This window comes from Crinia signifera, chromosome 4, assembly GCF_055691185.1.
Source record: "Crinia signifera chromosome 4, ASM5569118v1, whole genome shotgun sequence".
NCBI lineage: Eukaryota > Metazoa > Chordata > Amphibia > Anura > Myobatrachidae > Crinia > Crinia signifera.
Window position 1 is genome coordinate 167897468 of NC_139220.1, and position 27614 is coordinate 167925081.

General features: G+C 42.1%; 1 protein-coding gene across 1 annotated transcript in view; it reads right to left on the reverse strand.

Annotated features, from left to right (window-relative positions):
• CPNE8 (copine 8) overlaps positions 1 to 27614 on the reverse strand; it is a 315213-nt gene that overhangs the window by 57606 nt on the left and 229993 nt on the right. Inside the window, exons 12-13 of the mRNA XM_083182933.1 lie at positions 10938 to 10991; positions 8066 to 8127 (exon numbers count right to left, since the gene is read on the reverse strand). Of these exons, the coding sequence (XP_083039059.1) occupies positions 8066 to 8127; positions 10938 to 10991 (116 nt within the window). The remainder of the gene's footprint in view (positions 1 to 8065; positions 8128 to 10937; positions 10992 to 27614) is intronic.

Below are 27614 nucleotides of genomic sequence, written 5' to 3' on the forward strand. Positions count from 1 at the left end.
TAAAAAAATAATCTAACTTCTCCCATAATAATACACACTTTCCACAGGATTCCTCATGTGATATAAACATTCACTGATTGTACCTGTTTACACCATAGTTGCCGACTTCTCAGCTGGGCTTTGCGGGAGAGAGCAGTTTGTTATAGGAAATAGGGGGCGTGGGGAGCTCTCAAGCGTAATTTGGATAGCTCCGCCCATGGTCCATGGTTTACGCCATGTAAATGGGGCGGGGACATGGGCGGAGCTATCCAAAGTACATTTCAGTGTACTTTAGTGCTACATTTATCAAATTTGAAAACCTTCCTGCTTCCCTCCCTCCACGCTGCTGCAGCTTTATAAAATGAACCGTTCCTCACCTCCTGCGACCTGCACCCTCATTAAAATGTTGTAAGGCAGTGGAACGATTTTTACAAAGCTGTGCTGCTGCTGCAGCGTGAGCGTGGGGGTCTGCAGTGAGCGGGGGAGAGAGACAGCCTGGGAGGGGAAGACAGCCTGAGCCCTATTAAAGAGAACAGCGGGGAGCAGAGCGAGAAAAGCAGGAGGGAAGCAGCCAGCCGCTAGCTTGCCATGTCTGCAGCGCTGCCCTCTGCTGCTTGTGCCGCTCACTCTGCTACTCCTGCGGCTGGCCCATGCTGTGATCTGCTGCCAGGGCTATGACGGTGACCAAGTCCGGTCCTACAGAACCCCGGCCGGCATCTAATAGGATGTCGCAAGGTCACAGTCAGACCCTGTACTTTGTGACTTGCGCATGCGCAGTCACTGTATTTTTTTGACAGGCAGGCTAAAGCGGGAGGATCCGATATATTCCCGGGAGACAGGATCAAAAGGCGGGATACTCTCGCTAAATGCGGGAGGGTCGGCAACCCTGGTTTACACGCAGCATTTCCAGCCAGCTAGGCTGAAATCTGAAACTATTTGTATCTGGCACTGAATAAACATTTCTTATGTCAAATTGGAATGCTCCAGAGTTTTGATACACCGATCAAAGCTTGTGAATCTGTATTTTCAATCGAATCATTTTGTTTCGTGTCATCATTATAGAACACACTAATACTATATACAGAGTCTCTCTTGGAAAACGTACTGCACATAAACTTATCCTTTATGACCTTAAAGTTTATGTCAGCTTAATTCGCTTTATAGAACAGATTATCATAGATTTGAGAGCATAACATTAGTTGATCGCTTTGTGTCCATTACTGTAAGAACAATGCTTTTAACAAAGGTAATCAAAAGCATGGTTGTGTTAAAAGCTTAACCTGGTAATTTGCTCAATAACATGGGTATTTCTTTTGTGTGACAGGGTCAACCCAGGTCGTAAATCCCGGGTCACAACCCTGGTAAATTCCAGGGTCGGAGACCTGGGATTTCCGACCAGGGTTGACCCTTTCACACAGAAAAAGGACCTGTGTTATTCAGTAAATTACCAGGTAGACCTGCTTCACCCGGTAATTTGGTTTTCTGTGTGAAAGGGGTATTAGTTGCGTCAGAGAACTTTAGCTTCCTGAATGGAAACTGAGGCATTTTCCTGCAAAGGCATTTGGCTTCTCATACCAAAAGCATATATAGATATTTATGATATTTTTTCAACCACACTTTACAATTATAATTTTTAACAGAATTATTTTGTTAATCATAACATTTATCATTCTGCACAAATTTTTTTGCTACAAAAATGGATGTCAACCTCGGTTAGACTTTAAACAATGCATGAAAGGAATGAAGATCCATAACCATTACGTTAGTGCTCTCCTTGACCTCAAAGCATATTGTACTTCTTTGTCCTTAGAATGATTTTTGTTTCATAATAATCATAAGTAAAGTAACAAAGGTCTTGCTTTGCTCCACTAGTATGCCTGACTATAGATTGATATAGGCAAAAAAAGCTATTTCCAGCATTCTGAGCAATAACACAATACAAAAACTGCATTGCTTTAAACAATATTGATACAATGTTTGTAATTCTTTATTCCCTTTACTTATAATTAATAAAATGAACATGTCAAAACACATTTGACAGAAAACTGCTTTTGTGAGGAGACCTGCAAAACATGCGCTGTGTGGGGTCCTGAGTTTAGAATATCTAAAGAGGTACAGGTGTGTGGCATTACTAATAGGGTCAGCTGTGTGGAATAACTAGGGGGGAGCTGGAGTATGGCATTACTAATGTAAGGGGCAAGTATATTATTGTGTTGCATGTTGTGTAAAATGGGTATTTGGTGTGCTACAATACATTCAAAGACACACCCCCTTTTGAGTGACCACACCTCCTATTTCTGGAGTGCGGCCCTCGAATATCTGCTGGAAGTATTATGTGGCCCCCCCAGTTGAAATAATTGCCCACCCCTGTACTAGATGATGTTTTTTTTAAATATATAGCTATAGAAGGCCAAACAAAAATGGGAAAAAATGAACACCCCCAAGTAAGCTGGTTGGTTAGTACTATATCACTTTCCATTTTATTGTTCCCCCACAGTCTATTACAGTGCTGTGCAACACCGGCCCTCCAGATGTTAATGAACTACACATCCCAGGATGCTTTGCATTCGTTTTGCTATGTGGCCATGCTGAAACTGATGCAAGGCATGCTGGGATGTGTAGTTCATCAACATTTGGAGGGCCGGTGTTGCCCAGCCCTGGTCTATTAGCAAGATAATTTGTCTTCACGTATACTGTACACATGACATAAAATACTGTAGATTACTATGGCATATCCTGCACCCATCTGAAGGGATATGTCTGGCCGGATACGGTTCGTTTTATCGAATGACATTAGGTCGAATGTCATTTGGTCGACCCCACTAGGTCGAATGTGTAAAAAGGTCGACATGGGTTTATGTCGAACTTCCGACTATGTCGACTGCCATTAGGTCGACTGGGGTTAGGTCGAATTGCTCTTTTGGGGTTTTTTTTGGCCGAAATGTCAACAGTGTCGCCACAGCTTTAATAACCTCCTCCACGCCCTAGTGGATGGTAGGGCATGAACCACCGCCTGTCGGCACATGTCGGCACCAAAAAACCCCCCAAAAGAGCAATTCGACCTAACCCCAGTCGACCTAATGGCAGTCGACATAGTCGGAAGTTCGACATAAACCCATGTCGACCTTTTTACACATTCGACCTAGTGGGGTCGACCAAATGACATTCGACCTAATGTCATTCGATAAAACGACCGTATCCCGTCTGGCCTTGGTTACTAGGACACCACTTGAAAACTATTTACACATAATTGTAATCACCAAACCATTGTACTTATAGTTTTGTTGCTAACTGTATAAGACAGCTGACATCTTAAGCAATAAGCAACCAAGAGGTTGAGCTTTAGTAAGAGTTTCCAAGTGTATGATTAGAGATGCACAGTATTCAATACAATACAATACAGCACAGCACATAAAGAAAGCCGCAATTAAACATCCAAAAAAAAAACCCATTAGATTTGTCTTTCAGCAGTGAGAGCTGTTGGTTCTAAATTGACCCATATTAGCTCTCAGTAGTGTACAGAAATATATATATAGAAAATCATGTGTTTAGCACTAATTGAAGCAGATGTAAGCTAAGGCTCAGGTTAGAACAAACAAACAGATGCTGTAAAAATATGTTTGCAATATCCTTACAGAATTCATTTATGACCTACTGGGAGGCAGACTAACTAAACGGGAATAAGAAACAAAACAAAAAGCTATTACCTCTCTCCTCTGAATTATCAGGATTTTCATACAGTAACCGAGGGACAGATTTATTAAGCCTGGTGAAGTGATAAAGTGGAAGGTGATAACTGTCTAACTGGCTTCTAACTGTCACATTACAGGATGGGATTGCAAGCTCTCTGGTGAGTTATCAATGGCCAATTTATCACTTCACAAGGCTTATTACATCTGCTCCTAATGGAGAAAGCTCACTGACACTAGTATCACAAACATGCATTTGCGGGCAGGGGCATGCCACTGTCCTGAAACTCCCCTCCCTGTACTTAGATCTAGTCAACTTAGATGATGCAGAGCTGTGTATCATGACTGCTTTTTAAATGCTGTTTAGTGGGCTTGATAGGAGCTGACTGGCTGGTGCCTTATCACTTTCCACCAGGCTTAATAAAATGTGCCCCTTAGAATCAGCTTGTAAGTTAATGTAATGTTTCCTTCTAGGTTCAACCACCTAGGCAAAGCATCAGCCTACAGCATCACCCATAACTCTTGGGCCACACATTGCGTTTTAGCAGGATGCAGTTTTTGGCAGGAAAATTTAGTGAAGGACCCCCGTATTTTAGGAACCAGCACCGGGGTTTTGTCCCCCAAAATATGGGGGACAAAATGAGTGGGTGTCCCCTGTATTTTAGGCCCCTGCACCAGGCTCCACTAGCAGGGGGTGTAATGGCATAGCCAGGGCCATGTTCCAGTGTATTGTTTTTCTTTTTTTTATTGATTTGAATAGTCATAGTCATAAGAATGATACAGTGTGAATAGTACCCTATATGGAATGTTTGTACAGAATATTTTAGATACCATACTTGCCTACCCCAAATGGAATGTCCTGAAGAGCCCCAAATCCTGAGTGCTTCTTACAGATACCCAGAAAAGTTAGTATTACAGAGGCCGCTTCTCCACTGCCTACCCACAAATTATTGGACATGCCACATATGATGTATAAAGCACTGCGTTAATAGCTGGATTTTAAAATAGGTTTTGGAAAGTGATATTTGTGTGTAGGGATTATTCCAGGTTTATCAAAGTTCTATAGAAAACTTTTAATAGAACTTATTTTTATCTCTTTAAAACTATTTTATAGAACTTTTTTTTATCTCTTGCCTAGGCAATGTGCTTACTGTATTTACAGACTCTACACAATAAGGGCAGAAGGTGTCCTGTGGGGAACCATATATATGTATGGTGATTGATTACACGAAAAATCAGGAAGTAATTTGGATTAATCTACTTCCCATTTGGGATTTTTCTTTATACACACAGAACAAACTGATTAATTTTATCTTTCAAACTGAGGCCCTTATTCTGGTTGGTGCGGTCGAGCCGCATATGCGGCTCCGACCGCACCAGACGAATCCCCGCCCACCCTACGGATCGCCACGGCCGTCCGTACACGGACGGCTGGCGATCCGCATAAAAATGGTGGAGGCTACGCCTCCACCATGGTGGGAGCTGCCCCCTGCATTCGATGGTCGTCGACCATCGAAGGCAGGTCCGCACGCCGCGGCAGCTCCCGCAAGCTGAGACCACACGGACAATCGTCCGTGTGGTAGCTTGTATGGGGGCTGAAAGCTGACATCCGGCGACGTCAGCTTTCCGCCCCCATGAGTTGCGTCATGCCCTCATTAGCATGCGTACGCCCCGCGTTTGCATGGGAACGCCCATGAAACGCGGGGCGTATACATAGGGAAATGAGGGCATGAAGCCCCTCACTCCCCTATACGCCCCCTTTGCGGCGTAGTAACGTTATGTGCGGCGAATTCGCCTGCACATGCGCAGATTGACCTCTGCGCATGTGCAGACGGAAAACATCGGCGGTACGGCCGCACGCGGGCCGTACCGCGCGAATCAGAATAAGGGCCTGAGTGCTGTGCATTCAAGTTTAATCCTTGCATTAAAGTGTATGTTTGCTGTTATATTTTAGACATTTTAACATTACAGTACACACTGGTAAAAATCCTTTACAGAATCATTGGGAAACATTAACTAGGATCCTTTAGATAGCACCCAAATTCTATTTGATCATACAAATAAAACTCCTATGGGCTGTAATATGCTTCTTTCTGCTCCAAGATATATCACTGCCAACTAGTACTATAATGCTGTTAAATGTTCACTGCTTTTCTGTTATCTCCAACAGCCAATCTACATAAATTAATTCCATCTGGCTGTTAAGGATAAGTAGAGAAAAGAGAAATCAGCATTCCCATGAATCACAACACTGTATAGTTTCTAGCCTCCATCCCAGCAGTGGTCCTATAGTAAAACCCCTACTGTAGGTTATTCTGGGGGATGGATAAAAATCCAAAAAATGTTGGTTATAGAAAAACTTGCAGAGTGCCATAAATGACAAATTAATTTTTTTAGAACATAAAATTTCCAATAAAATAGAATATAAATGTTCATGTTAGATGGTTTCTGACTAAAACAAAGGACCCCTAATGTGTGGTTGTATGTGATCATGTGGTAGAGCACATAGGGGTACCAGGAGTATAGGAGTAGTATAGGAGTACCAGCCAATCAGTGGCTGTCATTTGTCTAATGGGGCACACACACTGTTTGATTTGTACAAGTTTTTGATTCGATTTTGCATTGAATCGAAATCTGCCTTCTATCTAGATTTGATCCAGATGCGCGGCCCCGGGAATGAAAGCAGAAATAGACTTGTCTGGCAAGTCTACAGTATTTCTCCTTCAATCTGGAAGACCGAAGGCAGTTACATGCTGCTCTATGCAGGGGCGTAGGGAGGGCGGAGCTCTGGGTGCCGAGACATCAAAGGCAGCCAGAGCTGTGGAGCTCACTCCCCCGCACTCTCCCTGCTCTGCCCGGCTTTGCTCAGCTGCCCTGTCCACCTCTATTAAGTCTGCCGCTGGACCGCTAGCCAATAGGTGCTTGTGGTCCACCAGCCAATCAGAAGCAGCATTGATGGCTGTTGGACCACAAACGCCTATTGGCTAGCGGTCCGGGCAGGGAGGGGGTCCCCCTTGGCAATGAGCATTATTAGTCCCCCTTGGCAAGCACCCCGTGGCAATGAGCAATATTAGTCCCCCTTGGCATTGAGCATGAAGCCCCTTGGCATCGATCATGAAGCTCCTGGCATCGAGCATGAAGTTCCTTGCAATGAGCATGTAGGTAAGTAGCACTTATGTGTCAGATGTGTAATGGGCGTTACAGTTTGTTATATAGTATTTTATGGGCATTACGGTTTGTTATATAGTATGTAATGGGCATCATGTGTGGCTTTATGTGTATTTGGCATTACAGCATGTGGCTTTATGTTTAATGGGTATTCCAAAATTCGCTAAAATATGCAATGGGCATTACGGTATGTGGTATAATGTTAGGCTGCGCCCCCTTTTTGCCGCACAAGAGCCCTGCCTACTACAAATCTGGGGGGTGCGAAACATGCCCTTACTCCGGGCACCGTGGCACCTAGCTACACCGCTGGCTCTATGCAGAATCCCGCTCCCTCCCCCGCGCCATCCTCCGGCTGCCCTCCCACCCTTCTGTTCAATTTCGGCAACCCGCAGTGTCCCAATGGCTGTCGATATCGAATCTGTATCGATGGCTGCTGGGATCAAACCGTGTGTACACCCCTTTACACAGCCTGTAACATGGAAGTTAGATTTGGACTTACTGAAACTTTATCTCTGGACAAGGCTTAGTGCCTCTGCCCCATAGACTAAACTCCACTGGAGCAGACATTGATGTGCAATTCTGAAATATTTTGTACAAAATGCTGCAAGTGTAGATTACATAACAATACATAAATAATATTTCATAATTGTCATATGCTAGCTAGATTTTTTCCATTACACAACTTTTGTAAATGAGACCACATAAAGAATACCCCCCCAACTAAAACTGATTTTTGCAGGACAGTGCTGTTTTGTTTTTTTTGGACGGTCATGCTTTACCACCCACAGTGTCCTGTGGTTGGTTTGGAGGGCACTTCCTCTGGCCTCTTGCATACGCAAAATGTTCATTTTGCAGTAGATATGGGGGCATGCCGGCAGCTAAAAGAGCTCTAGGAATTGCTCCCTTCGTGAAAAAACGGGGCATGACTCCTTATAGCAACACTATCCACAAAACTACACCCCCTAGATGGGGGCCATGCTTGTCCTGCAAGAGACCAAACCCCTTTTCTGGAGCACCCTATTTATGGGACCCAAAAAGTGAGTGGTATGCATATAGCTACATTCTTTAAATTTATTCATTTACTTTTATTCTCTCTTACCATCTGAGCATTTAAAAAAAACATTTTTTTTTCAGTGAAAACATAGACAGAACATACAATTACCTATAAATCACATTAACTTTCAATTGCATTTAATATGTAACTAGAAAAAACAAATAACACTACTTACCCTCCTTTGATATAATCAAGAAATGAAACTTCTGTTTCGACTAGAAAAGAAAGCAAAGTAACCTAAAAACAAAGTAAAAATGGTTAAAGATCAACAGTGCATTATACAAAAACTAGGGAGCACATTTAACAATGAGTAATATTCTTGCTATCACATGTTCACATTACAAATGGTTGGAGCACCATTTATCATTTAACAAATGATAACAAGAATATCACTCATAGTTACATTTGCATTGAAATCTCATCACCACACGCGTTAATCCGAAAACTAAAATTCTTCCTTCACATCATCCATAGACATTACCTACTATAACTCACATTGATGCACAGTGTCTATATTTTTGGTATTATAAATCTGCGCTCAGTGTATATCTACTTAAACAATGTTTGTGTGTGTGTGTGTGTGTGTGTGTATGTATGTTCGACGATAACTTTTGAATGCTTAAACGAATTATCTTTATACATTGCACACTACGTTATCATCTTAAGGGGCGATTTACGTTCGAAGATGGGAATAAGCCCTTAAGGGTGCTGTTATAAGGGTTCATGCTATTTCTGCATTGTGATATGCCACTGTAAACCTTATGACTTTCTGAATACAACACAATAAACAGACTCCCTTAAATGGACCCTTAAAGGCCTACAAAGGTCAATTATATGATAAACATTTTCACTTTACAAAACTCTTGACAAACTGAAATTAATAAGCGACTCATTGGTCTCTGAATCAAACACTGTAGGAATCCATGTGAGATCGATCCCCAGTCAGTTATTTTTTTCTGTTGATTGTCTGCTTATTCATTGAGTGTTTTTGAGATCTTCTGTACCTGCTGCAGCAGCTTCTGCCCTGCTGTGGTTGGCAAGGGTAGTTGGATAGTTGAAGACCTGCTCTGGCTGCTGCAGCAGCTCTACTGTGGTTGGGTAGGGTAGATGGATAGTTGGAGACCTGCTCTGGTTGCTGCAGCATCTTTTGCCCTGCTGTGGTTGGGAAGGGTAGGTCGAACAAGAATTGCATAAGCATAAACTTTCACCCGTCCGGCGAATGGGCTTCAAGACTAATAATACATATAAATGATGCACTGATAAAGCCGCATAATTTTTAAATGTAAAATCTAAGGCTGAGGCCACACATAGTGGCACAGTGCTATGCCGCAAGGAGCCTGCACACAGGCTTCTATTCGACCGCCCACACATTAGCGGTGGGACCAAAGCTGCGATAGCACAAGGTGGCGGGACGGCCGGATTTAGAAAAGAACACATACTGTACAATACAATGTATGTGTACACACAGTGTAACACTAGAAATCCAGTCAGCAGTGGGCAGATACTGTTCTGCAGGATCCGACCACACTGCTGTGTGTGACCCCACACAGCCTCCTTGTAGCCAAGCGGGGCTCGCTTGTCCACTATGTGTGGCCCCAGCCTTATTCTATTAAAGTCTTGTCTGTAATTTAGGAATCTTAAATGAATTTCAAGACTCTGTTCTACTTGTTCAGTTTTCTTTCTGAACATCTTGCATTTCTTTGTTCTCCTGATGAATGCAAATTAGTTTCACTTGTAACTTTAATGTACTGTACATTCTTTTTATGTAGAGATATAATATCCGTGAAGAATTCTTAGAAACCCATAAGCTGAAAGACTCATTAATAGCACTGATTATCCTGCTATTACGTGTGCAACTACAAAAAAAGCCACATTTCACATGGGTTGAATGAGATTGTTTAAAAACGCCCAAGAAACTGCAGCAACATTTATCTCCATGTTCCAAGCTGTTGTAAGCCTCAAAACATGGAAACAGGATCAATTTGGGTGAATTTCTGGTGTGCTATAAGTTTGGTCTCTAAATTATCATGCTCTTCATACCTGCCACCTGGCCCTCCCATCTAGGGGGTAGTAGTAATAGTTTTATAAATTGAGTTGTACAATTTATATTTAGCACAGCACAGAACAGTGACGACCAACAGTCATCATTATGGCTGCCAGCTACTTCCTGATCCGTCTGCCCAATTCTCTACTTTATGTCCCATTGACAACAGCTCTTATTCTTTGCTTTCTGTTCTTCTGGTCTTTATCAAGTTATAAAGTACAGACATGGTCTAAGCTTGATCTTATTTTTTAATGGAGAAGTTGACTTTTTCATAAGGTGATCTCTGAACTGCAGCCTAGTAGCAGTCAGAATGGGGAGACAATTGCTGGAATCACAGGTCTGTAGAGGGAGCGGGGCTAAACGTTGTGGATTTGCATCATTTAGCTGCTAATCCTGATCTATGTGCAGATCTCTCACCATCAGTGTTGTATGCAAACCACTAGGTTTGTGGTCAAATGTGTGATGCTTTTACAGGACTGTACATGATTTGGCTACAGCGATGTAAGTAAAAGTCTGATACCTGTCACTTAGAGTCCAGTAATCGTTCCCTAAATCAGAACATGTTAAGTAATACAATTTTAGTTTCTATTCATGAACTATATTTTCAACACAATTATTAAAGGAAAGTCTAACACAATTTGAGGGTATCAACTTGTTTTAGTTATTTCTTTACATATTAACCAAAATGAAGCAGTCAAGAATTTCATTAAAATGAGAATGCAACCAAAACATATGTTAAACTGATATACCAGGTCTACAATCTCAACTTTTCCTGACAGTGGACAAAACTAAGAACAGAACTACAGCAAATATTACAAATAATAATAACAAATTATGATGATAACAAATGGACCATAACCATATAAATCGCATTGATTGTTAATTTCAAAGTAGCTCCACTGGAGCTAATAGGATAGTTTATTTCATAAATGAAAACACGTACTGACAATGAATAAATTATGAGAGCAGTTCTGATATTCAAGGGCTAAAAAGTGTTACTCACAGTTCCAGAATTCACATATTTTTTCTTTTTTCCTTTTTTCTTGGCATTAATTACCTAAAAACATAAATCAAACATCAAAACATATCAAACATAAATCAAACATTAAAAATAGATTATAAAAAATATATTTACTAAACAATGTTATATCTGGATTACTTTTAACAACAAAAAAAGCTTTTTAGCTTTTTAGCTTTTCTAGATACTGTTTTCTTTCAGTATGTAAATCTATACATAAAATTACTTGAGCTTAACACTTAGTTGTTGTAGTCATTTGTAATGTCAGACGGTAACATTTGCCAACTTTTCAAGGAAATTAGTCTGCAGCAGTAAAAGGTGGATAATTATTTTACTAAAATTACACATATGACACATATGACCTGTTAATAAAAAAGTTTAACGTGTAAATTTTAATGCATTAATTGAAATATTGTACATTATTGGAAAATAGAAAACTAGTAGTAATAAATAATAGTAATCTACAAAACAGCAAAAGTGTAATTCAGCAGTGCAAACACTACAAGCTTCTTTGTGAGAAAATGCACCTTGGTTTATGTGAAGTACAAAGAATTATCGTAACAAGTTGGTGTCATTAGTGGGGATGCATGTTTTCATCTGGGATATTCCTAATTTTTTGGCATGGCACACATGTGAACCTCGTGAGACTACCCGGAACATGTTTTTTTGCCTCTCTAAAACCCTATACTCACCGATTTTGAATAGCACTGCAATGGCCGTTGAACCACAATCTGCAGCTAATCTACCGAAGGGGTAAGGTCCTAGCACAATGTCTCCCAACTTTGGGTAGAGTAATAAAGTGTGAGTCACTGAGATTTCCCTGGTAAGAGTGAGTTATAACAACCAACAACTCATGCAGTCTACCAGGATATATATATATATATATATATATATATATATATATATATATATATATATATATATATATATAAAAGAAAAGGGTGAAAAAGACCCTTATTTGCGCTAGTGAAGAGAAGCTGCATTCTATAATCCCTCCCTGTTAGTGGAGGAAAGAATGAATGGGTATAGAGTGTGCTAATTAGCCACCACCTTCAAAGTGTAAACCTTACACAATATATGTTTAATGTAAAAAAACTTTTTATTAAAATTTTAAATACACAAATCAGAAATGGCATTCCAGTTTCTTATTTCAAGGTGGAAAAAGACCCGATGCGTTTAGTCATGAAAGACTTCATCAGGGGTGCTGTTACCACTACGTCAACCATAGGGATCAAACTGTTAGGGACAGGTATTACGTGTCGTCACTCTTATATCATTATACAGGATCAAAAGATATTTTTTTTTTTCCAGCGATCTCTAGACACAATCTCTGGTGTCAGATTACACAAATATGGAGTTAAACCCAGCGATCTCTAGACACAATCTCAGGTGTCAGATTACACAAATATGGAGTTAAACCCAATTTCTTAGTCTATCCAGTGAGAATCCAATGTCTGAATGTAGCCTATACTCACTGATTTGTAATAGCACTGCAATGGCCGTTGAACCACAATCGGCAGCTAATCTACCGGAGGGGTAAGGTCCTAGCACAATGTCTCTTTTCTTTGGGCAGAGTAATAAAGTGTGAGTCACTGAGATTTTCCTGGTAAGAGTGAGTGATAACAACCAACAACTCATGCAGTCTACCAGAATATATATATATATATATATATATATATATATATATATATATATATATATATATATATATATAGTAAACAGGAGATCCGGCACAACCACTTGTAATTTCAGCTTCGGCGGGTGTCCACACAGCAAGTACGCTATTTATAATCCACAAAGGTGTCGCACTCCAGCCCGTTTTCAAAAGCTTCTTTATTGCGAACAACGATGACACAGCAACGTTTCAATACACTTAAGTATTATCGTCAGGCTATATAGAAACTGTCCAGACATAGAAAATGTTTGGTTATCTGGTGAAAGCAGGAACCCTGTGGCTAGGAACTCTGGGCAGTCTAGCTGTAGATACATTTTACCAACCACTTTACCAGTCAAATGGTGCATCATTACACTTGGCTACAATTTGAATCTCTGTAGTCCTTTCTGTGAAGTGCTGTTTTAAACTGAGAGGCACAACTTTGCTGACAGCTAGCGGGGGAAGCTCTTGAAAGACCAAAAATAGTGGGCTCAACTTATTAAGACAATATATGGTACCAGGAAAAGCATAGGGTCCTCATCTGGTGATATTTAAGAACATTATAGCAGTGAACCTTGAAACCCAAAGATGTTGGTAACATGCAGCTACCTATACTTTCAATATTAAGCCATTTGAACATTGTAAAATGTCAGCAAGATTACTGACAGGGTAGGAAGTAAGCTGCATTCTCTGAATATCCTCTACTCATCATGAAACCAGCCACATTCCCCTTCACTTTGCTATAGGAAACACACATTGATATCAACAGGCACTTTCTATGGCAGTCAGTGATTGCCTTCAGAGTAATGGAATCCAAAGGCATACAAGCATGAGACCAATGAGCCTGAAGGATAAGAGGTGAGGACCTTATTTTTTCCGAAATTACTCCTAAGCAATTAATTAATAAAACCTAAGCATTGATTCCACCTACGAGTAATATGACACATCATCATTTAGGTATTAACTATAACCTGGGACAGCGAATCCAGCCTTTCTGCAGGATCTCACTTCCCGTCACCTATGGGTATGTATCCTATAGGAGGCCTAAAAACGCCACTACCTTTCCTCTTCCACCACATGCTCACTCCTCATCTATTATTAAAATTTAAAATTTATATATGTTTTTTTAATATTTTAGACGTCATCACAACGTCAGAATAAAAGTTTTTTTAAAAACTACTCATATACCTTTTAAAGCTCAGGAAACTCGGTATGTATACATAATTATCCATACCACTTAAATACCTACCATTCCAAATTAAGATAAATATCTTAAGGGCTGTATATATTCTTTTAGAGTTCAAACCCCTGAAGAAGTCATGCAGCGACGAAACGCGTTGGGTCTCGACTCACCTGTTATTTATGTACCAAAAATGTACAAACCATGCTGTAAACTGTGTCTGACATTGACCATACCATTTATGTTTTAATAAAACTATTTTACAAACTGCAAAAATCCTGTACCTCACTGTTGCACCAATACACTAAGGTGGAGGTTTCTTTAATTAGCGCTCTCTATATCTCTTTTTCGTGCACATATCTATTGATACTGTCCTCCACTAACAGGGAGGTCTTATAGAAGAGCTGCTCATTTTAGCGCAAACGAAAGTCTTTCTTTGTTTTATACACCATTCCCACTGTTAGTGACCCAGTTTGCTGCTTACATCCATTATGCCCATGTTTAACGATCGATCTAAAAGATCACTTAGAGTTAAAAACATCTTTTTGGAGGAGGAGGATCATGTTTACATATCAGATGATGAGGATTATTGTAGCCATTTGAATAACGTGGAAAAACTGTCTACGAAGGAATTGAAATGCTGGTACGACATTACCACACTCGAAAAATACCTAGAAGTGAAAAGAATACCAAGGGACCTGAGAATAATAAAAACACCCACAGTGGGTAATGTAACTGAAACCTTCATGACAAATTGGAATAACACTCTGGAGGAGTGTTCCAACAAACTAATGACTCTCGTCGTTAACGAAAGAAAAAAAGAAATTTCGAAAATCGAAATAGAAATTAATAAATTAGATAAAGTAGTTGAGAAGTTCTCTGACAGTGAAGAATTCAAGCGAGATGTCCAAGACCTCAAACATAAATTAGAAAGAACAGAAAATTAAATAATTCAACGCAAACAAAAAAAGTTTATCCGGGATAGAAACGACTATATCAACGGCCAAGTTCAAAATTGGTCGAATAAAGAACTGCGCACAATGGAAAACTTCCATAATTACAACGATAATCGGCACAATTTCTCCAATACGAACAGGTACCAACAGGATAACATAAGACGTACCAATGCACACAAATGGCAGCAACCAGTCTTTGAAAATTACTCAATTTACGAACATAGAGAAAGACCCTCTAGAGCTCCAGCAAGATACCAAAATGATCACCCCAGAAGATTTCCAGGAAGACAACAGTATGATCAATACAAAAGACCACACCAAAGGCAATTCACTTCGTACAATGATGATCATAGACGTAATAGAAGCCGAATCCGATCATATCGGGATAGAAAAGAGTACGCCCATCACGACCATACTTATGGTCATCCTTATGGAAATAAACCTTTAGAAAGGCGACAAAGATATAGATCACCCACACCACAAAAGCCTAGACGTTCACATTCACAAGAAAGATCAACGCAAAGCCATTTTTTAGGGGAAGCCAGGAGACCCTTCAGACTTCAGAAAGAAGAGGTCCTATTTGACAGAATCGCATCTCCCAAAGGAACCAAAAGAATATTGAACTGTACAGAAGAAGAGGATGCAGAGGAGGACGAAAGAAGCCCAAAAAAGAAAAAGGGAGCACCACAACAAACCAGTTTGAAACAGGGCTTATTAACCTCGCTGAGAGGGAGTTATCTACCACCCAGGTCTCTCTACTAAATAAAGGCCTCAAATTTGCACCCGACTGTCACCTGGACAAATTTGACTTGTTCATAGATTTGAATAAATTCGTAAGAAACCTCACTTTGCAACGTCATTTTCTCAAAAACCCAATACCTGATCGAATAGATAAAACCCAACCAAGAGTCAGCAACCCTTCAAAATTTTATCCGGTGGAGTCAAGGGGGAGTCATTTGGATATATTTTTTAATCTTGTGAACGAGGATTTTAAAAAGATCAAAACTACCAACACCAAGTTTAATAGCAATCTAAACACTCAGGAAAAAAAAGCATTACAACAACTCAAAAAGGACAATGATATCATCATCCGCAACGCGGATAAAGGAGGGGCTGTAGTAGTCCAATCCAAGGAAATGTATTTGAAAGAAGCGGAAAACATCTTACTAGATGGAACAACCTATAGAGAACTTCCAAAGGATCCCACCGCAGAATTCCAGGAAGAACTCCACAAGTTACTCCTAGATGCAAAAAGTAAAGATCTCATCAGCTCAGAAGAATTCAACTACCTTTATGTCAAGCACCCACTTATACCCACGTTTTACCACATCCCAAAGGTGCATAAGAACAAAGACAAACCCCCTGGAAGACCCATCGTGGCGGGCATCCAGTCGTTAAGCAGCAACCTCTCCCACTTCATCGATATGATACTTCAACCGTACGTATCGGAAAATCCATCACACCTTAAAGATTCAGGGAGTCTACTGAACAAATTGACATCGATCCAGTGGGAACCTCATTACACCTGGGTAACAGTGGACGTACAAGCCTTGTACTCATCAATCCCCCACGCCAAAGGAATTAAAGCCGTTAAAACCATCCTCTCAAGAGATAACAGGAAAACCAAAGAGGAAATTGAACTTATATTGGCTAGCATTCAATATATCCTGACACGGAATTTTTTCGAGTTTAATGGAAAGTTCCACCTTCAAATAACGGACACGGCGATGGGGACCAAATTTGCCCCATCGTATGCCAATTTATTTATGTGGATATGGGAGGAACAACATCTATACAACTCTCCCTTTCAACAACGCATCAAATTCTTCATGAGATACATAGACGATCTCATTTTCATATGGAGTGGTGATACAACGAAAATCGACGATTTCATTAAATCTTTGGATCAGAATGAGTTCAACCTCCGATTCACCCACAAAACGGGTCAAACAAACATCGACTTCTTGGATCTTGTTTTAATGGGCAATCCTGGTGAGCCAATATCATCCAAAACCCATTTCAAAGAGGTAGATGCAAACAGCTTCATCCCTTACAATAGCTGCCACCATGCCAGATGGAAGGATGACGTCCCTTATGCCCAGTTTACAAGAATCAAACGAAACTTCACTAGGATGGAAGACTTCGAAACACAAGCATCAATGTTAGCTGGCAGATTTGTAGAAAGAGGGTATGACACAGTAAAAATAGAAGAGGCCAAACACAAAGCAAGCATTAAACCAAGAGAAGAACTTCTCACAACCAGGCCAAAAGACACCCTCAAAACCCAGAAACAACATCAAAGACCATTCATCACACAGTACAATAAGGAAAGTCACCTCATCAGGAGAGTCCTCAACAGACATTGGGACATTTTGAAGAAAGATAACATCCTAGGGCCGGTACTCCCATCAAAACCCAACCTTGTATTCCGACGGGCGAAAAACCTTAAAAGTTTAATAGCTTCCAGCACCATTAAAACCAAACTGGAACCCCCAGCTCAGCCAACCACGTTCCTTGGGAACACCATCAGATGCACCCCTTGTGGTCACTGTATCTGCTGCAAGCATATGGAGAGACAAACTTTCAAAACCAAAATTAATCAAAAGTCATATTCTTTGAATGTTTCTTGCACATGCAAATCCATCTACGTAGTATATAGAATCACGTGTGGCTGTGGTATGAATTATATCGGAAAAACAAAAAGACAACTGAAACTAAGGATACAAGAACACATCCGCAATATCAAACACAAACTAACATCGCACAGTCTTCCTCGGCATTTCAACGAAAAACATGAATCTGTAGTCAACAAAGAAAGAAAGAAAACTTCACATTTACCGTACTAGAACACATTACCATCAATCCAAGGGGAGGCAACAGAGATGAAGATCTGTCACGGAAAGAAACCTTTTGGATATATTCCCTCAATTCTCTACAACTAACAGGACTAAATGAAAATTTGGATATAGTTTCCTTCCTAGGGAAAAAATAACCCTAATACAGGCCAAACTACAAGCATAATCATGAAGCAATTCCCTCCAAAGAAGAAATAACTATCCAAATTTAGGTTAAAAAGTTAAAGAAGTTAATCACATCGTACTCATTATAGAATCAGAGTTATTCCAGTTTAGGCGCCCATAAAGAACCTACGTGAACATTTCAGAAAACTGGCTGTAAAACAACATTTACATATACTAATTCCCTTCCCATCAGTAAGAAGACCCTAGGTCCTTTATATGGGTAACACATACCATAAACCTATATCCACCAGCACATACCTAAGGCCACTATTCATCAATTATACACCAATCCCGAACAAGCGAATATGTCGCTACCACAAAATACACAGGGCATTCCCTGAATAAGCGAATAAGTTGCTATTACAAAAACACACCCAATCATGGCACTTTTTCTCCTTCAAAGAGATTAGGGAATATGCACCAATTAACCGCACTAAGCAATTAGTTTGTACCTAAGCTTTCAAGAACTATTAAATCTTTTTTGGCTTTTTCACATTGCAATGATTTACACCTCTACATCGCAATCCGTTGTTTCACACTGCGATGTATCACAATTCAAATATTAATGAAGTTCAAATTCAAAAAAACATACTCAAATAACAGTATCACACTGGAGCACTAAGAAAATGATCCAGTTAAGTTGATAAGTTGTCACTATTGCACACTGTTGGGCAATATAATTCACCTGTGCACCAATAATACGATCACTAAGAATAGTGACCAAGTCACGGTCATAAGCTGTTTCTTTTTGCACATTGATGGTCAATTTAATCTACTAGTGTATCGATCACTAAGAAAAGTGATTTAGCCACACTTATAAGCCAGTCACTATTGTACACCCATGGTTCATCACACCGATGGTTCATCACTTTGTTCGTTAAGATGGCACTAAAATATATGTTTATTTATCATGAAAAAATGTATCGTTTCTACATATGAAGATAACTGAACCAAATCACCAATATCATAAATTGAAGTTGAGAAGACTGTATTATTAAATGGTCAGTAGTTCATTTTTCTATTTATACATGCCTGAACAGCTCAAGTAATACCTGTTAAACCAAAGCGAGGAATATCTACATTGTAAAAGTTGTTATAAATGGATAAATGTAACAATCCATTCAACAACTATTGTGAGAACATTCTAAACCATTTTAAATGTAACAATCCATTTAACAAATATTGCGTGAGCATTCGAAACCACCACAGCAATACTGGTTTATTGCAATGTATTTTAAATGTAAATGACTAACTACTCAGAGGAGCAAGTAAGATCGCAATACATTGAGCTTCCCATCTAAATTATGATACATTTCTTTCTATCTGCCACCTTTAAAACATTCAGCAAATATGCCGTTTATTCAAGAGGTATTAGAATATATTACTCATTCCACCCAACAAACCAATGGTAAAGCCGAGAGCAATACCGCCCGTCACTCTAGGAACCCACTCCAGTGGATCAGGAAGCCTATTTCATCCAGCAAATCAAGGGTAAAAGTCATGACAGATATTGCCCGTCAAATTCCCTAACAGCCGTAAGCCGCTTACCCAGAAACAGGAAATGCCCACAGTGCTCCTATTGGAACGCATTTGGAACGCATACTCGTTGTCTGCGTTGTACTCTATCCCAGAGCATATACCGAATCGGGATATCCCCGCGTCAGGAGGGACAAACCAGCCGACGCTATAGAAGTCTATAACTAACCTCAAAAAGCACAATTCTGAACATAAACCACGATACACCTAACCGGAAGTGACGTCACACGCCTGCAGCCTTATATAGGAGGCACAGACGGTGTAGAAGTCTGCAGTCAGACACTAGGAACTACACAACGGTATTCCACCGGTAAGACTTAATTTTGAACAAAGTGGGGAATGCAATTCTTATGTTTTATGATCATACTTTGACCTGAAAAGGCGCTCCATCTGACTAGTTTTTCATACGGATGTTTGGATGTTCAGTTGTAATCCATATGCTAACGGAGATAAGTGAATCTTATACTATCATTACCCCCTGGTGCTCAGTAGCCAAAAAAAACGCTTGTTTGAACAACAATGTCACACTTTCATATATGACTATAATACTATGTAACCATGCTTGTCACTAAATTCAAAAGGCTAAGATGGTCCCACTGTGTATATTTCATGTAGCTTTAACCTGAGCCAATTAATGTTGTACATTTAAGTAACTATAATACTATGTAACCATACTAGCTACTAAATCTAAAAGGCTAAGATGGTCCCATTGTGTATATTCCATGTAGCTTTAATCTGAGCCAAGTAAGGTTATACATTTAAGTAACATCCATTAAACATATGTTGGCACCCAGATCAAGCTCTTGGCCAAATTACTGGCTTTAAGCAGCAGTAAGCCAAGTACCACGAATATTTTTTCTGAATTTATTTATTTTTTCCGAAATTACTCCTAAGCAATTAATTAATAAAACCTAAGCATTGATTCCACCTACGAGTAATATGACACATCATCATTTAGGTATTAACTATAACCTGGGACAGCGAATCCAGCCTTTCTGCAGGATCTCACTTCCCGTCACCTATGGGTATGTATCCTATAGGAGGCCTAAAAACGCCACTACCTTTCCTCTTCCACCACATGCTCACTCCTCATCTATTATTAAAATTTAAAATTTATATATGTTTTTTTAATATTTTAGACGTCATCACAACGTCAGAATAAAAGTTTTTTTAAAAACTACTCATATACCTTTTAAAGCTCAGGAAACTCGGTATGTATACATAATTATCCATACCACTTAAATACCTACCATTCCAAATTAAGATAAATATCTTAAGGGCTGTATATATTCTTTTAGAGTTCAACACCCCTGAAGAAGTCGTGCAGCGACGAAACGCGCTGGGTCTCGACTCGATTTATGTACCAAAAATGTACAAACCATGCTGTAAACTGTGTCTGACATTGACCATACCATTTATGTTTTAATAAAACTATTTTACAAACTGCAAAAATCCTGTACCTCACTGTTGCACCAATACACTAAGGTGGAGGTTTCTTTAATTAGCGCTCTCTATATCTCTTTTTCGTGCACATATCTATTGATACTGTCCTCCACTAACAGGGAGGTCTTATAGAAGAGCTGCTAATTTTTGCGCAAACGAAAGTCTTATATATATATATATATATATATATATATATATAGAAACTGTCCAGACATAGAAAATGTTTGGTTATCTGGTGAAAGCAGGAACCCTGTGGCTAGGAACTCTGGGCAGTCTAGCTGTAGATACATTTTACCAACCACTTTACCAGTCAAATGGTGCATCATTACACTTGGCTACAATTTGAATCTCTGTAGTCCTTTCTGTGAAGTGCTGTTTTAAACTGAGAGGCACAACTTTGCTGACAGCTAGCGGGGGAAGCTCTTGAAAGACCAAAAATAGTGGGCTCAACTTATTAAGACAATAGATGGTACCAGGAAAAGCATAGGGTCCTCATCTGGTGATATTTAAGAACATTACAGCAGTGAACCTTGAAACCCAAAGATGTTGGTAACATGCAGCTACCTAAACTTTCAATATTAAGCCATTTGAACATTGTAAAATGTCAGCAAGATTACTGACAGGGTAGGAAGTAATCTGCATTCTCTGAATATCCTCTACTCATCATGAAACCAGCCACATTCCCCTTCACTTTGCTATAGGAAACACACATTGATATCAACAGGCACTTTCTATGGCAGTCAGTGATTGCCTTCAGAGTAATGGAATCCAAAGGAATACAAGCATGAGACCAATGAGCCTGAAGGATAAGAGGTGAGGACCTTATAATGTGCTACTCTAGTATCAAGCAGCTATTATGATAGGAATGTTCCTGTGCAAATACCTGTAGTACTGTTCTGCCCTGGCAAAAGATTTATAAAGGAAATTAAAGGGCAATTTAAGATGGTTACACAATAAACTAAATCAATTTAGCAATAATATTTTTTTTAATTTGGGTAAATTTTTATTGAAGCAAATGAAAGTGAATGTACATCTGTACAGTTATCAAACAGTATTGTCATTCTTAAATTGCATCCGTTTATACATGTATGGACAACAAAAACAATAAAACACTTGCCAACATTTCGACATAAATCAGTCTCTGAGTGTTCTTTGTGGCAAGGTTAAGCGTCCATAGATATTTTCGAGAATGTTCGATGGTAGCACAGATGTACATATGAAATTGTCAAGTAAATTTTTTTCCTTAATAAACTATCCCGGTACTCACGTTTTGAGCACCATCCCCCCTCCCACCAACATATAGAAAGGAAGTAGAAAGAGGAAGAAAGAGAAAGAAAATAAGAGAGAGTACAAAAAAAGAAGGGAGAATACAATAAAATAGGTTTGCCTAGAAGATATAGTTGTGTAGGCAAGTAGCACGCCAACCGCTGTGAGGGCAGCAGGGTATATTTATCAAGCGCCCCAGGCGGGGGGGCATTCTTATTGTGCTAAGGCAGACGAGGGTGCCGCGACACGGGTCATGGTACAAAGGGAGGAGGGGGGGGGCGGGGATCATCAGGGCCTCCCCTGTGGATGGTCGACGAGCTGTTTGTTTATGTCATGGGGTCGGCGGGCAAGGCCAGCCTAGAGGAGGTCCATCTGTCCCACTTGGCAGCATAAGGAACGAGCGAGCCCCTCGACCTGTAAGTAAACCTCTCATGGCCCACAACCTCATTGACATGCGCCCTCCAGTGGTAAATATTCGGGCATGATACGTCGAACCATTTCCTGGCTATGAGCACCTTCGCGAGGGCAGTAAGGCAGAGGACATATTTATAAACTGGGGGCGAGTGAGACTCTTGTATTCCCAAAGCGAACATACAGTATTTAGAGTCAAAGGAAGGGAGAGACGGCTCAGTGAGGAGTACATCTGCCCATACCGCCTCCCAGAAGGCCAAAATCGTCGGGCAAGACCATAACATGTGCCAGAAGTCGGCGCCAGGTGACGCGCATCTGGGGCAGGCGTCATCCGGTCTAAGCCCCGCTCGCAGCATGGAGAGTGGGGATCTATAGGCTCTATGTAGTATATAAAATGACACTTGCTGGTATTTCAAGCAGGGGGTAGCGTACCTGACTGAGTCTAGAATCTCGGTCCACTGTTCCCCATCAAGTTCCCCGATACTAAGCTCCCATTTAGCTTTGAGGTGGTCAAGGCTATTAGTGTCTGTTCGGCTGATAATGCATTTATAAATGGTGGAGACTTGCTTTGTGGTGGCCAAGGACTGGAGGAGACTTTTAATTGGGGAGTCAGAGGTAGAGGGGGGGGAGTCACCGAACTGAGTCCGGGCCGCATGTCTGAGTTGTAAGTATCTGTAAAAAGATCTAGGAAATCTGGAGCTCCTCTGAAATTTGTTGGAATGTTTTAATGGTGCCCGTGGAAAATAGCTGTGAGATTGATGTGAGGCCCGCCCTCAACCAGAAACCATCAGAGGAGAGCTGTTTGAACTCTGGGTACGACCTGTTGAACCATAGGGGAGTCTCCCTATCCACCCCATCCCAGCCACATATTTTGTGGGATTGGCGCCAGATGAGTAGCGCCTGCCTGAAGAGAGGGGACAGAGTAGGTTTAAAGGGGGAGGAAAGAAGAAACTGAAGGGGGGGGGAGGCGGGACCCCACACACTCGGCAAAGGTGCCCTCAAAGGTAGGGCCTGATCTCCCCATTATCCAGTCTGATATATGTGCCAGTTGGGCTGCAAAGTAGTAGAGCCTGAAATCGGGGAGTCCCAGACCCCCGTCCACCCTTGGTTTAGTAAGGGTCTTGATTGCGATCCTAGGGGGCCTGTTTGCCCATATGAAGGAGGAAAGGAGCGTGTTGATGGCCAGGAATACATGTTTGGGAATGTAGATCGGGGAGTGTTGGAGTAGGTATAGATACTTAGGGAGAATAGACATTTTGATAAGGTTAATTCTACCCATAACTATCAGGGGGAGTTTCTTCCACTGGTGTATTTTATTCTTTAGTTCCCTGGTGACCGCATGTATGTTGAGGTCTACAAAGTCTGTAATGGTAGGGGTTACCCAAACCCCCAGGTATTTAAACCTGAGGACCCACTGAAGTGGAGAGGTAGTTGGTGGCCTGTCCGGTATCACTCCGGACAGGGGGAGTATACTGGATTTCCCCCAGTTGATAAGGAGTCCCGAAAAGGTGCCGAATGATTGTATTATCTGCAGCATCTCTTTCAGGGAGGCCGCAGCGTCGTTTAGAAAGAGGAGGGTGTCGTCCGCGTATAGTGCGACAACGTCTTCCCGACCACCCAGGGGGATGCCCCGGATCAGCGGGGAGTCACGGAGCATGATCGCCATGGGTTCAATGGCAAGGGCAAACAGGGCCGGTGATAATGGGCAGCCCTGCCTAGTACCCCTACCCAGTGGAAACGCCTCCGTCACATAGCCATTGACTGAAATACGGGCCATCGGTGAGGAGTACAGCAGCTGCACCCACTTTACAAATTTAGGACCAAAGGCAAACCTGCGCATGACCTCCCAGAGATAGTCCCACTCCACCGAGTCGAAGGCCTTGGCAGCGTCCAGTGACACCACCACTGCCTCCGAACAGTCCGCGCCGCCCCCTTGTAAATGGCAGAATAGTCTTCTGAGGTTACGAGTGGTGGAGCGGCCCGGCATGAAACCAGATTGGTCCTCGTGTATGACTGAGGTTACCACCAAATTGAGCCTGGTTGCAAGTATTTTAGCGAGTATTTTTACATCAGTGGCAAGGAGGGATATGGGACGATAAGAGTCCGGGAGGGAAGGGTCCTTCCCAGGCTTAGGGATCACGACAATAATTGCCTCTGCCATGGACGGGGGCAAGCCACCCACCTCCCCCAGTTCCCCATATAATTGAAGGAGATAAGGGACAAAGTAGTCTTTATATTTTTTATATATCTCTATCGGTATGCCATCACTACCGGGAGCTTTTTTATTAGGGAAGGAGGTTATGGCTGCCTCGATCTCAGCAGATGTAATATCAGCCTCCATCAATGCAACCGATTGTTGAGAGAGGTGAGGTATATTGATCTCCGAGAGGTACTGAACTAGCTGTTGTGAGGTGTATGTCGCCCGGGATGAGTAGAGTGAGGAGTAGAAGGCCAGGAAGATTTGAGCAATCTCCGGCGTGGTGTAATGTTCCTCCCCCTGAGGGTCGCATAGTTTTTGTATGGAGCAGGAGGATCTTTCATCCCGAGCGAGATACGACAAATAGCTACCTCCGACATCAGATTGGGAGTATCTGTTGTGGGCCGAAAAGAGGAGTTTTCGTTTAGATTTGTCAAGTAGGTGGTCAGTCCACAGTTTACGTGTGACGTCCCACCTAAGTCTATCTTCAGGGAGACCAGATCGCAGGTACGCAGCCTCACTCAGTGAGCACGCCTCTTCCAACCTGACCTCCTCCTCCCTCCCAGCCCGCTTAATGTTTGCTATTCTCCTAAGGAAGGAGCCACGGATGATTGTTTTAAACGTCTCGTGTCTTATAACCGGGTCCCTGCATGAAGCATTGTCCTCGTGGAACCCGGACCACTCCCCCACCAGCGCCTCATTATCAGTAAGGAGAGTGAGCCAAAAGGGGTTGAGCCTCCAGGTGCTAGCGCCGCGAGGGGGCATCAAGTCCAGTGTGACAGATAGGGGAGAGTGGTCCGAAATCCCCCTCTGGAGGTACTCCACAGCAAGGATTTTGGGGAGCAGGTCAGGGGAGACCATCACGAGATCAATTCTAGAAAACGACTGGTGGCCCGGGGAGAAACATGAATACTGCCTGTCAGTGGGGTGTCTATGTCTCCAGGCGTCAGTTAGGTTCAGTTCGGTGGTAAGTTTAGCAAACGGGGTGGGCGAGGGACCAGAGAAGGGGGGAGAGCGGCCCACAGCCGACCATCTGTCAAGTGACCTGTCAAGGATGTTATTGAAGTCCCCTATGCAGGCCGTAGGGGCCGGCGGGAAAGAGGCAATAAATGCCACTGCCTTCCTGAGGACATCATTACTGTAAGGGGGGGGGTATGTATATTGCTAATATATTCATGGTGGTGTGGTTGATATGTGCCCTAAGGAAGATATATCGACCATATTGGTCGATTTGATGATGGGTGAGGTGAAAATTGATGGTTTTTTTGATTAGGATCGCAACCCCTCTGGCGTTGTTGGAAAAGGTGGAATGGAACATATGACCCACCCAGGGCTTCTTAAGCGACAACGTTTTAGTGCCCATCAAGTGCGTCTCTGAGAGACAGGCTATATCCACACCTTGCTTTTTGATCTCAGCCAGCACCAGCGAGCGTTTGATGCGGTCGTTGAGACCCCGCACGTTCCAGCCGAGCATGTGGAGGCCCGCTACAGTATTAGAGGGGGGCATAGGTTAGGGAAGAGACAGGGATAAAGGAGGAGGGGGGGGCGCCCATCACCAGGACACAGGACAGACGCGCACATTTCCGGCCAAAGCGGGGGGATACAAAATATCGGCCACCTGCTCTGGAGTAAGGTCCCACCCACCCACAACCCGTCCCGGAAACAATTGGTGGAGACAAAGTCACGGTTCCTCACTCTCAAATCAACCCGGCCACAGCACAGACATTCAATCGAAATTTGGTAACGTGTCAGCGTACACAACCTTGCATTTATAGACAATAAAAAAAGTAGAGAGTAGAAAGTACAGTAAAAGACAGACAAAGACATAGATAACAAAAAAAATCCCAACATCCCATCCCACCCGGTATACCTACCAAACATTAGATATACTTGGATCCCAATAACAGTTAAAACTAAACTTGCCCAGTTAGGCTAATAACTGTGTTAACTAAGGGGTATAGAGACTAACGGTCTACTATAGAAATGAAACTATTTCCTAGCATTCTTTGAGCTCCTTTGTGGAGTATATCCTGAGCTAAACAGATAAATTTATAGAACAACAGAGCCAGGCAAAGGAAAAGTAAAGAGGGTTAGGTGTCCCACCAGTGGGATATTAGGATAATTTTGCTCACGATACGGATGTCAGTTCGGGTGCCGTGGTCTGCGGTCCAGCCACTGCTCGGCCTCCTGGGGTGTGTTGAAGAAATGAGTGATGCCATCCGCCACCACGCGCAATCGCGCCGGGAATAACATAGAGTATTGCACCTGTCTGTCCCGTAGTTTACGCTTAACCTGAAGAAATTGGGCCCTGGTCTTCTGGACGTCAGCTGCAAAATCCGGATATGCCGCCACCACCTGGTTGTCGATCTTAAGTGGGCCGCGTTCTCGGGCCAGCCGGAGGACAGCATCTCTGTCCCTGTAATGTAGAAAGCGGGCAATGAAGGTGCGTGGCGGGGCCCCGGGTGGTGGGGCTCCAGTGGGCAAACGGTGAGCTCTCTCAACAGTAAACTGTCGGCTGAAGTCGTCAGGGGAGAATGTCTCTAGCAACCATTTCTCGAGGAATTTCTCGGGGGAGGGGCCCTCCGCCCTTTCCGGGAGGCCAACAAAGCGCACGTTGTTGCGACGTAGGCGCCCCTCCATATCTGACATTTTGGACTTGACCGATGCCATTTGCGTGGTGAGATCCGCCACTGCTGCCTTTAGGGGGTTAGTCACATCTTCTAAATCAGATATTCGGTGTTCAGCCTCCCCCACCCTCTCACGAACCTTCTGCATATCATGTCGGATAAGGGAAATATCAGATTGCACCTGGCCCATTTTGTCCATGACTCTCTGTTCGGTGGCCGCCAAGGCCATGAGGATTTGCTGGGTGGACTGGGCTGGGGTTTCAGCAGGGGGGGAGTCCTCCTCCACATTCGAGGGTTGTGAGGAATTGGAGGATTGCGCAGACTGCGCTGGGGGAGGGGGCTGGGAGCCACGGGCATACTTCTCAAGCCTGG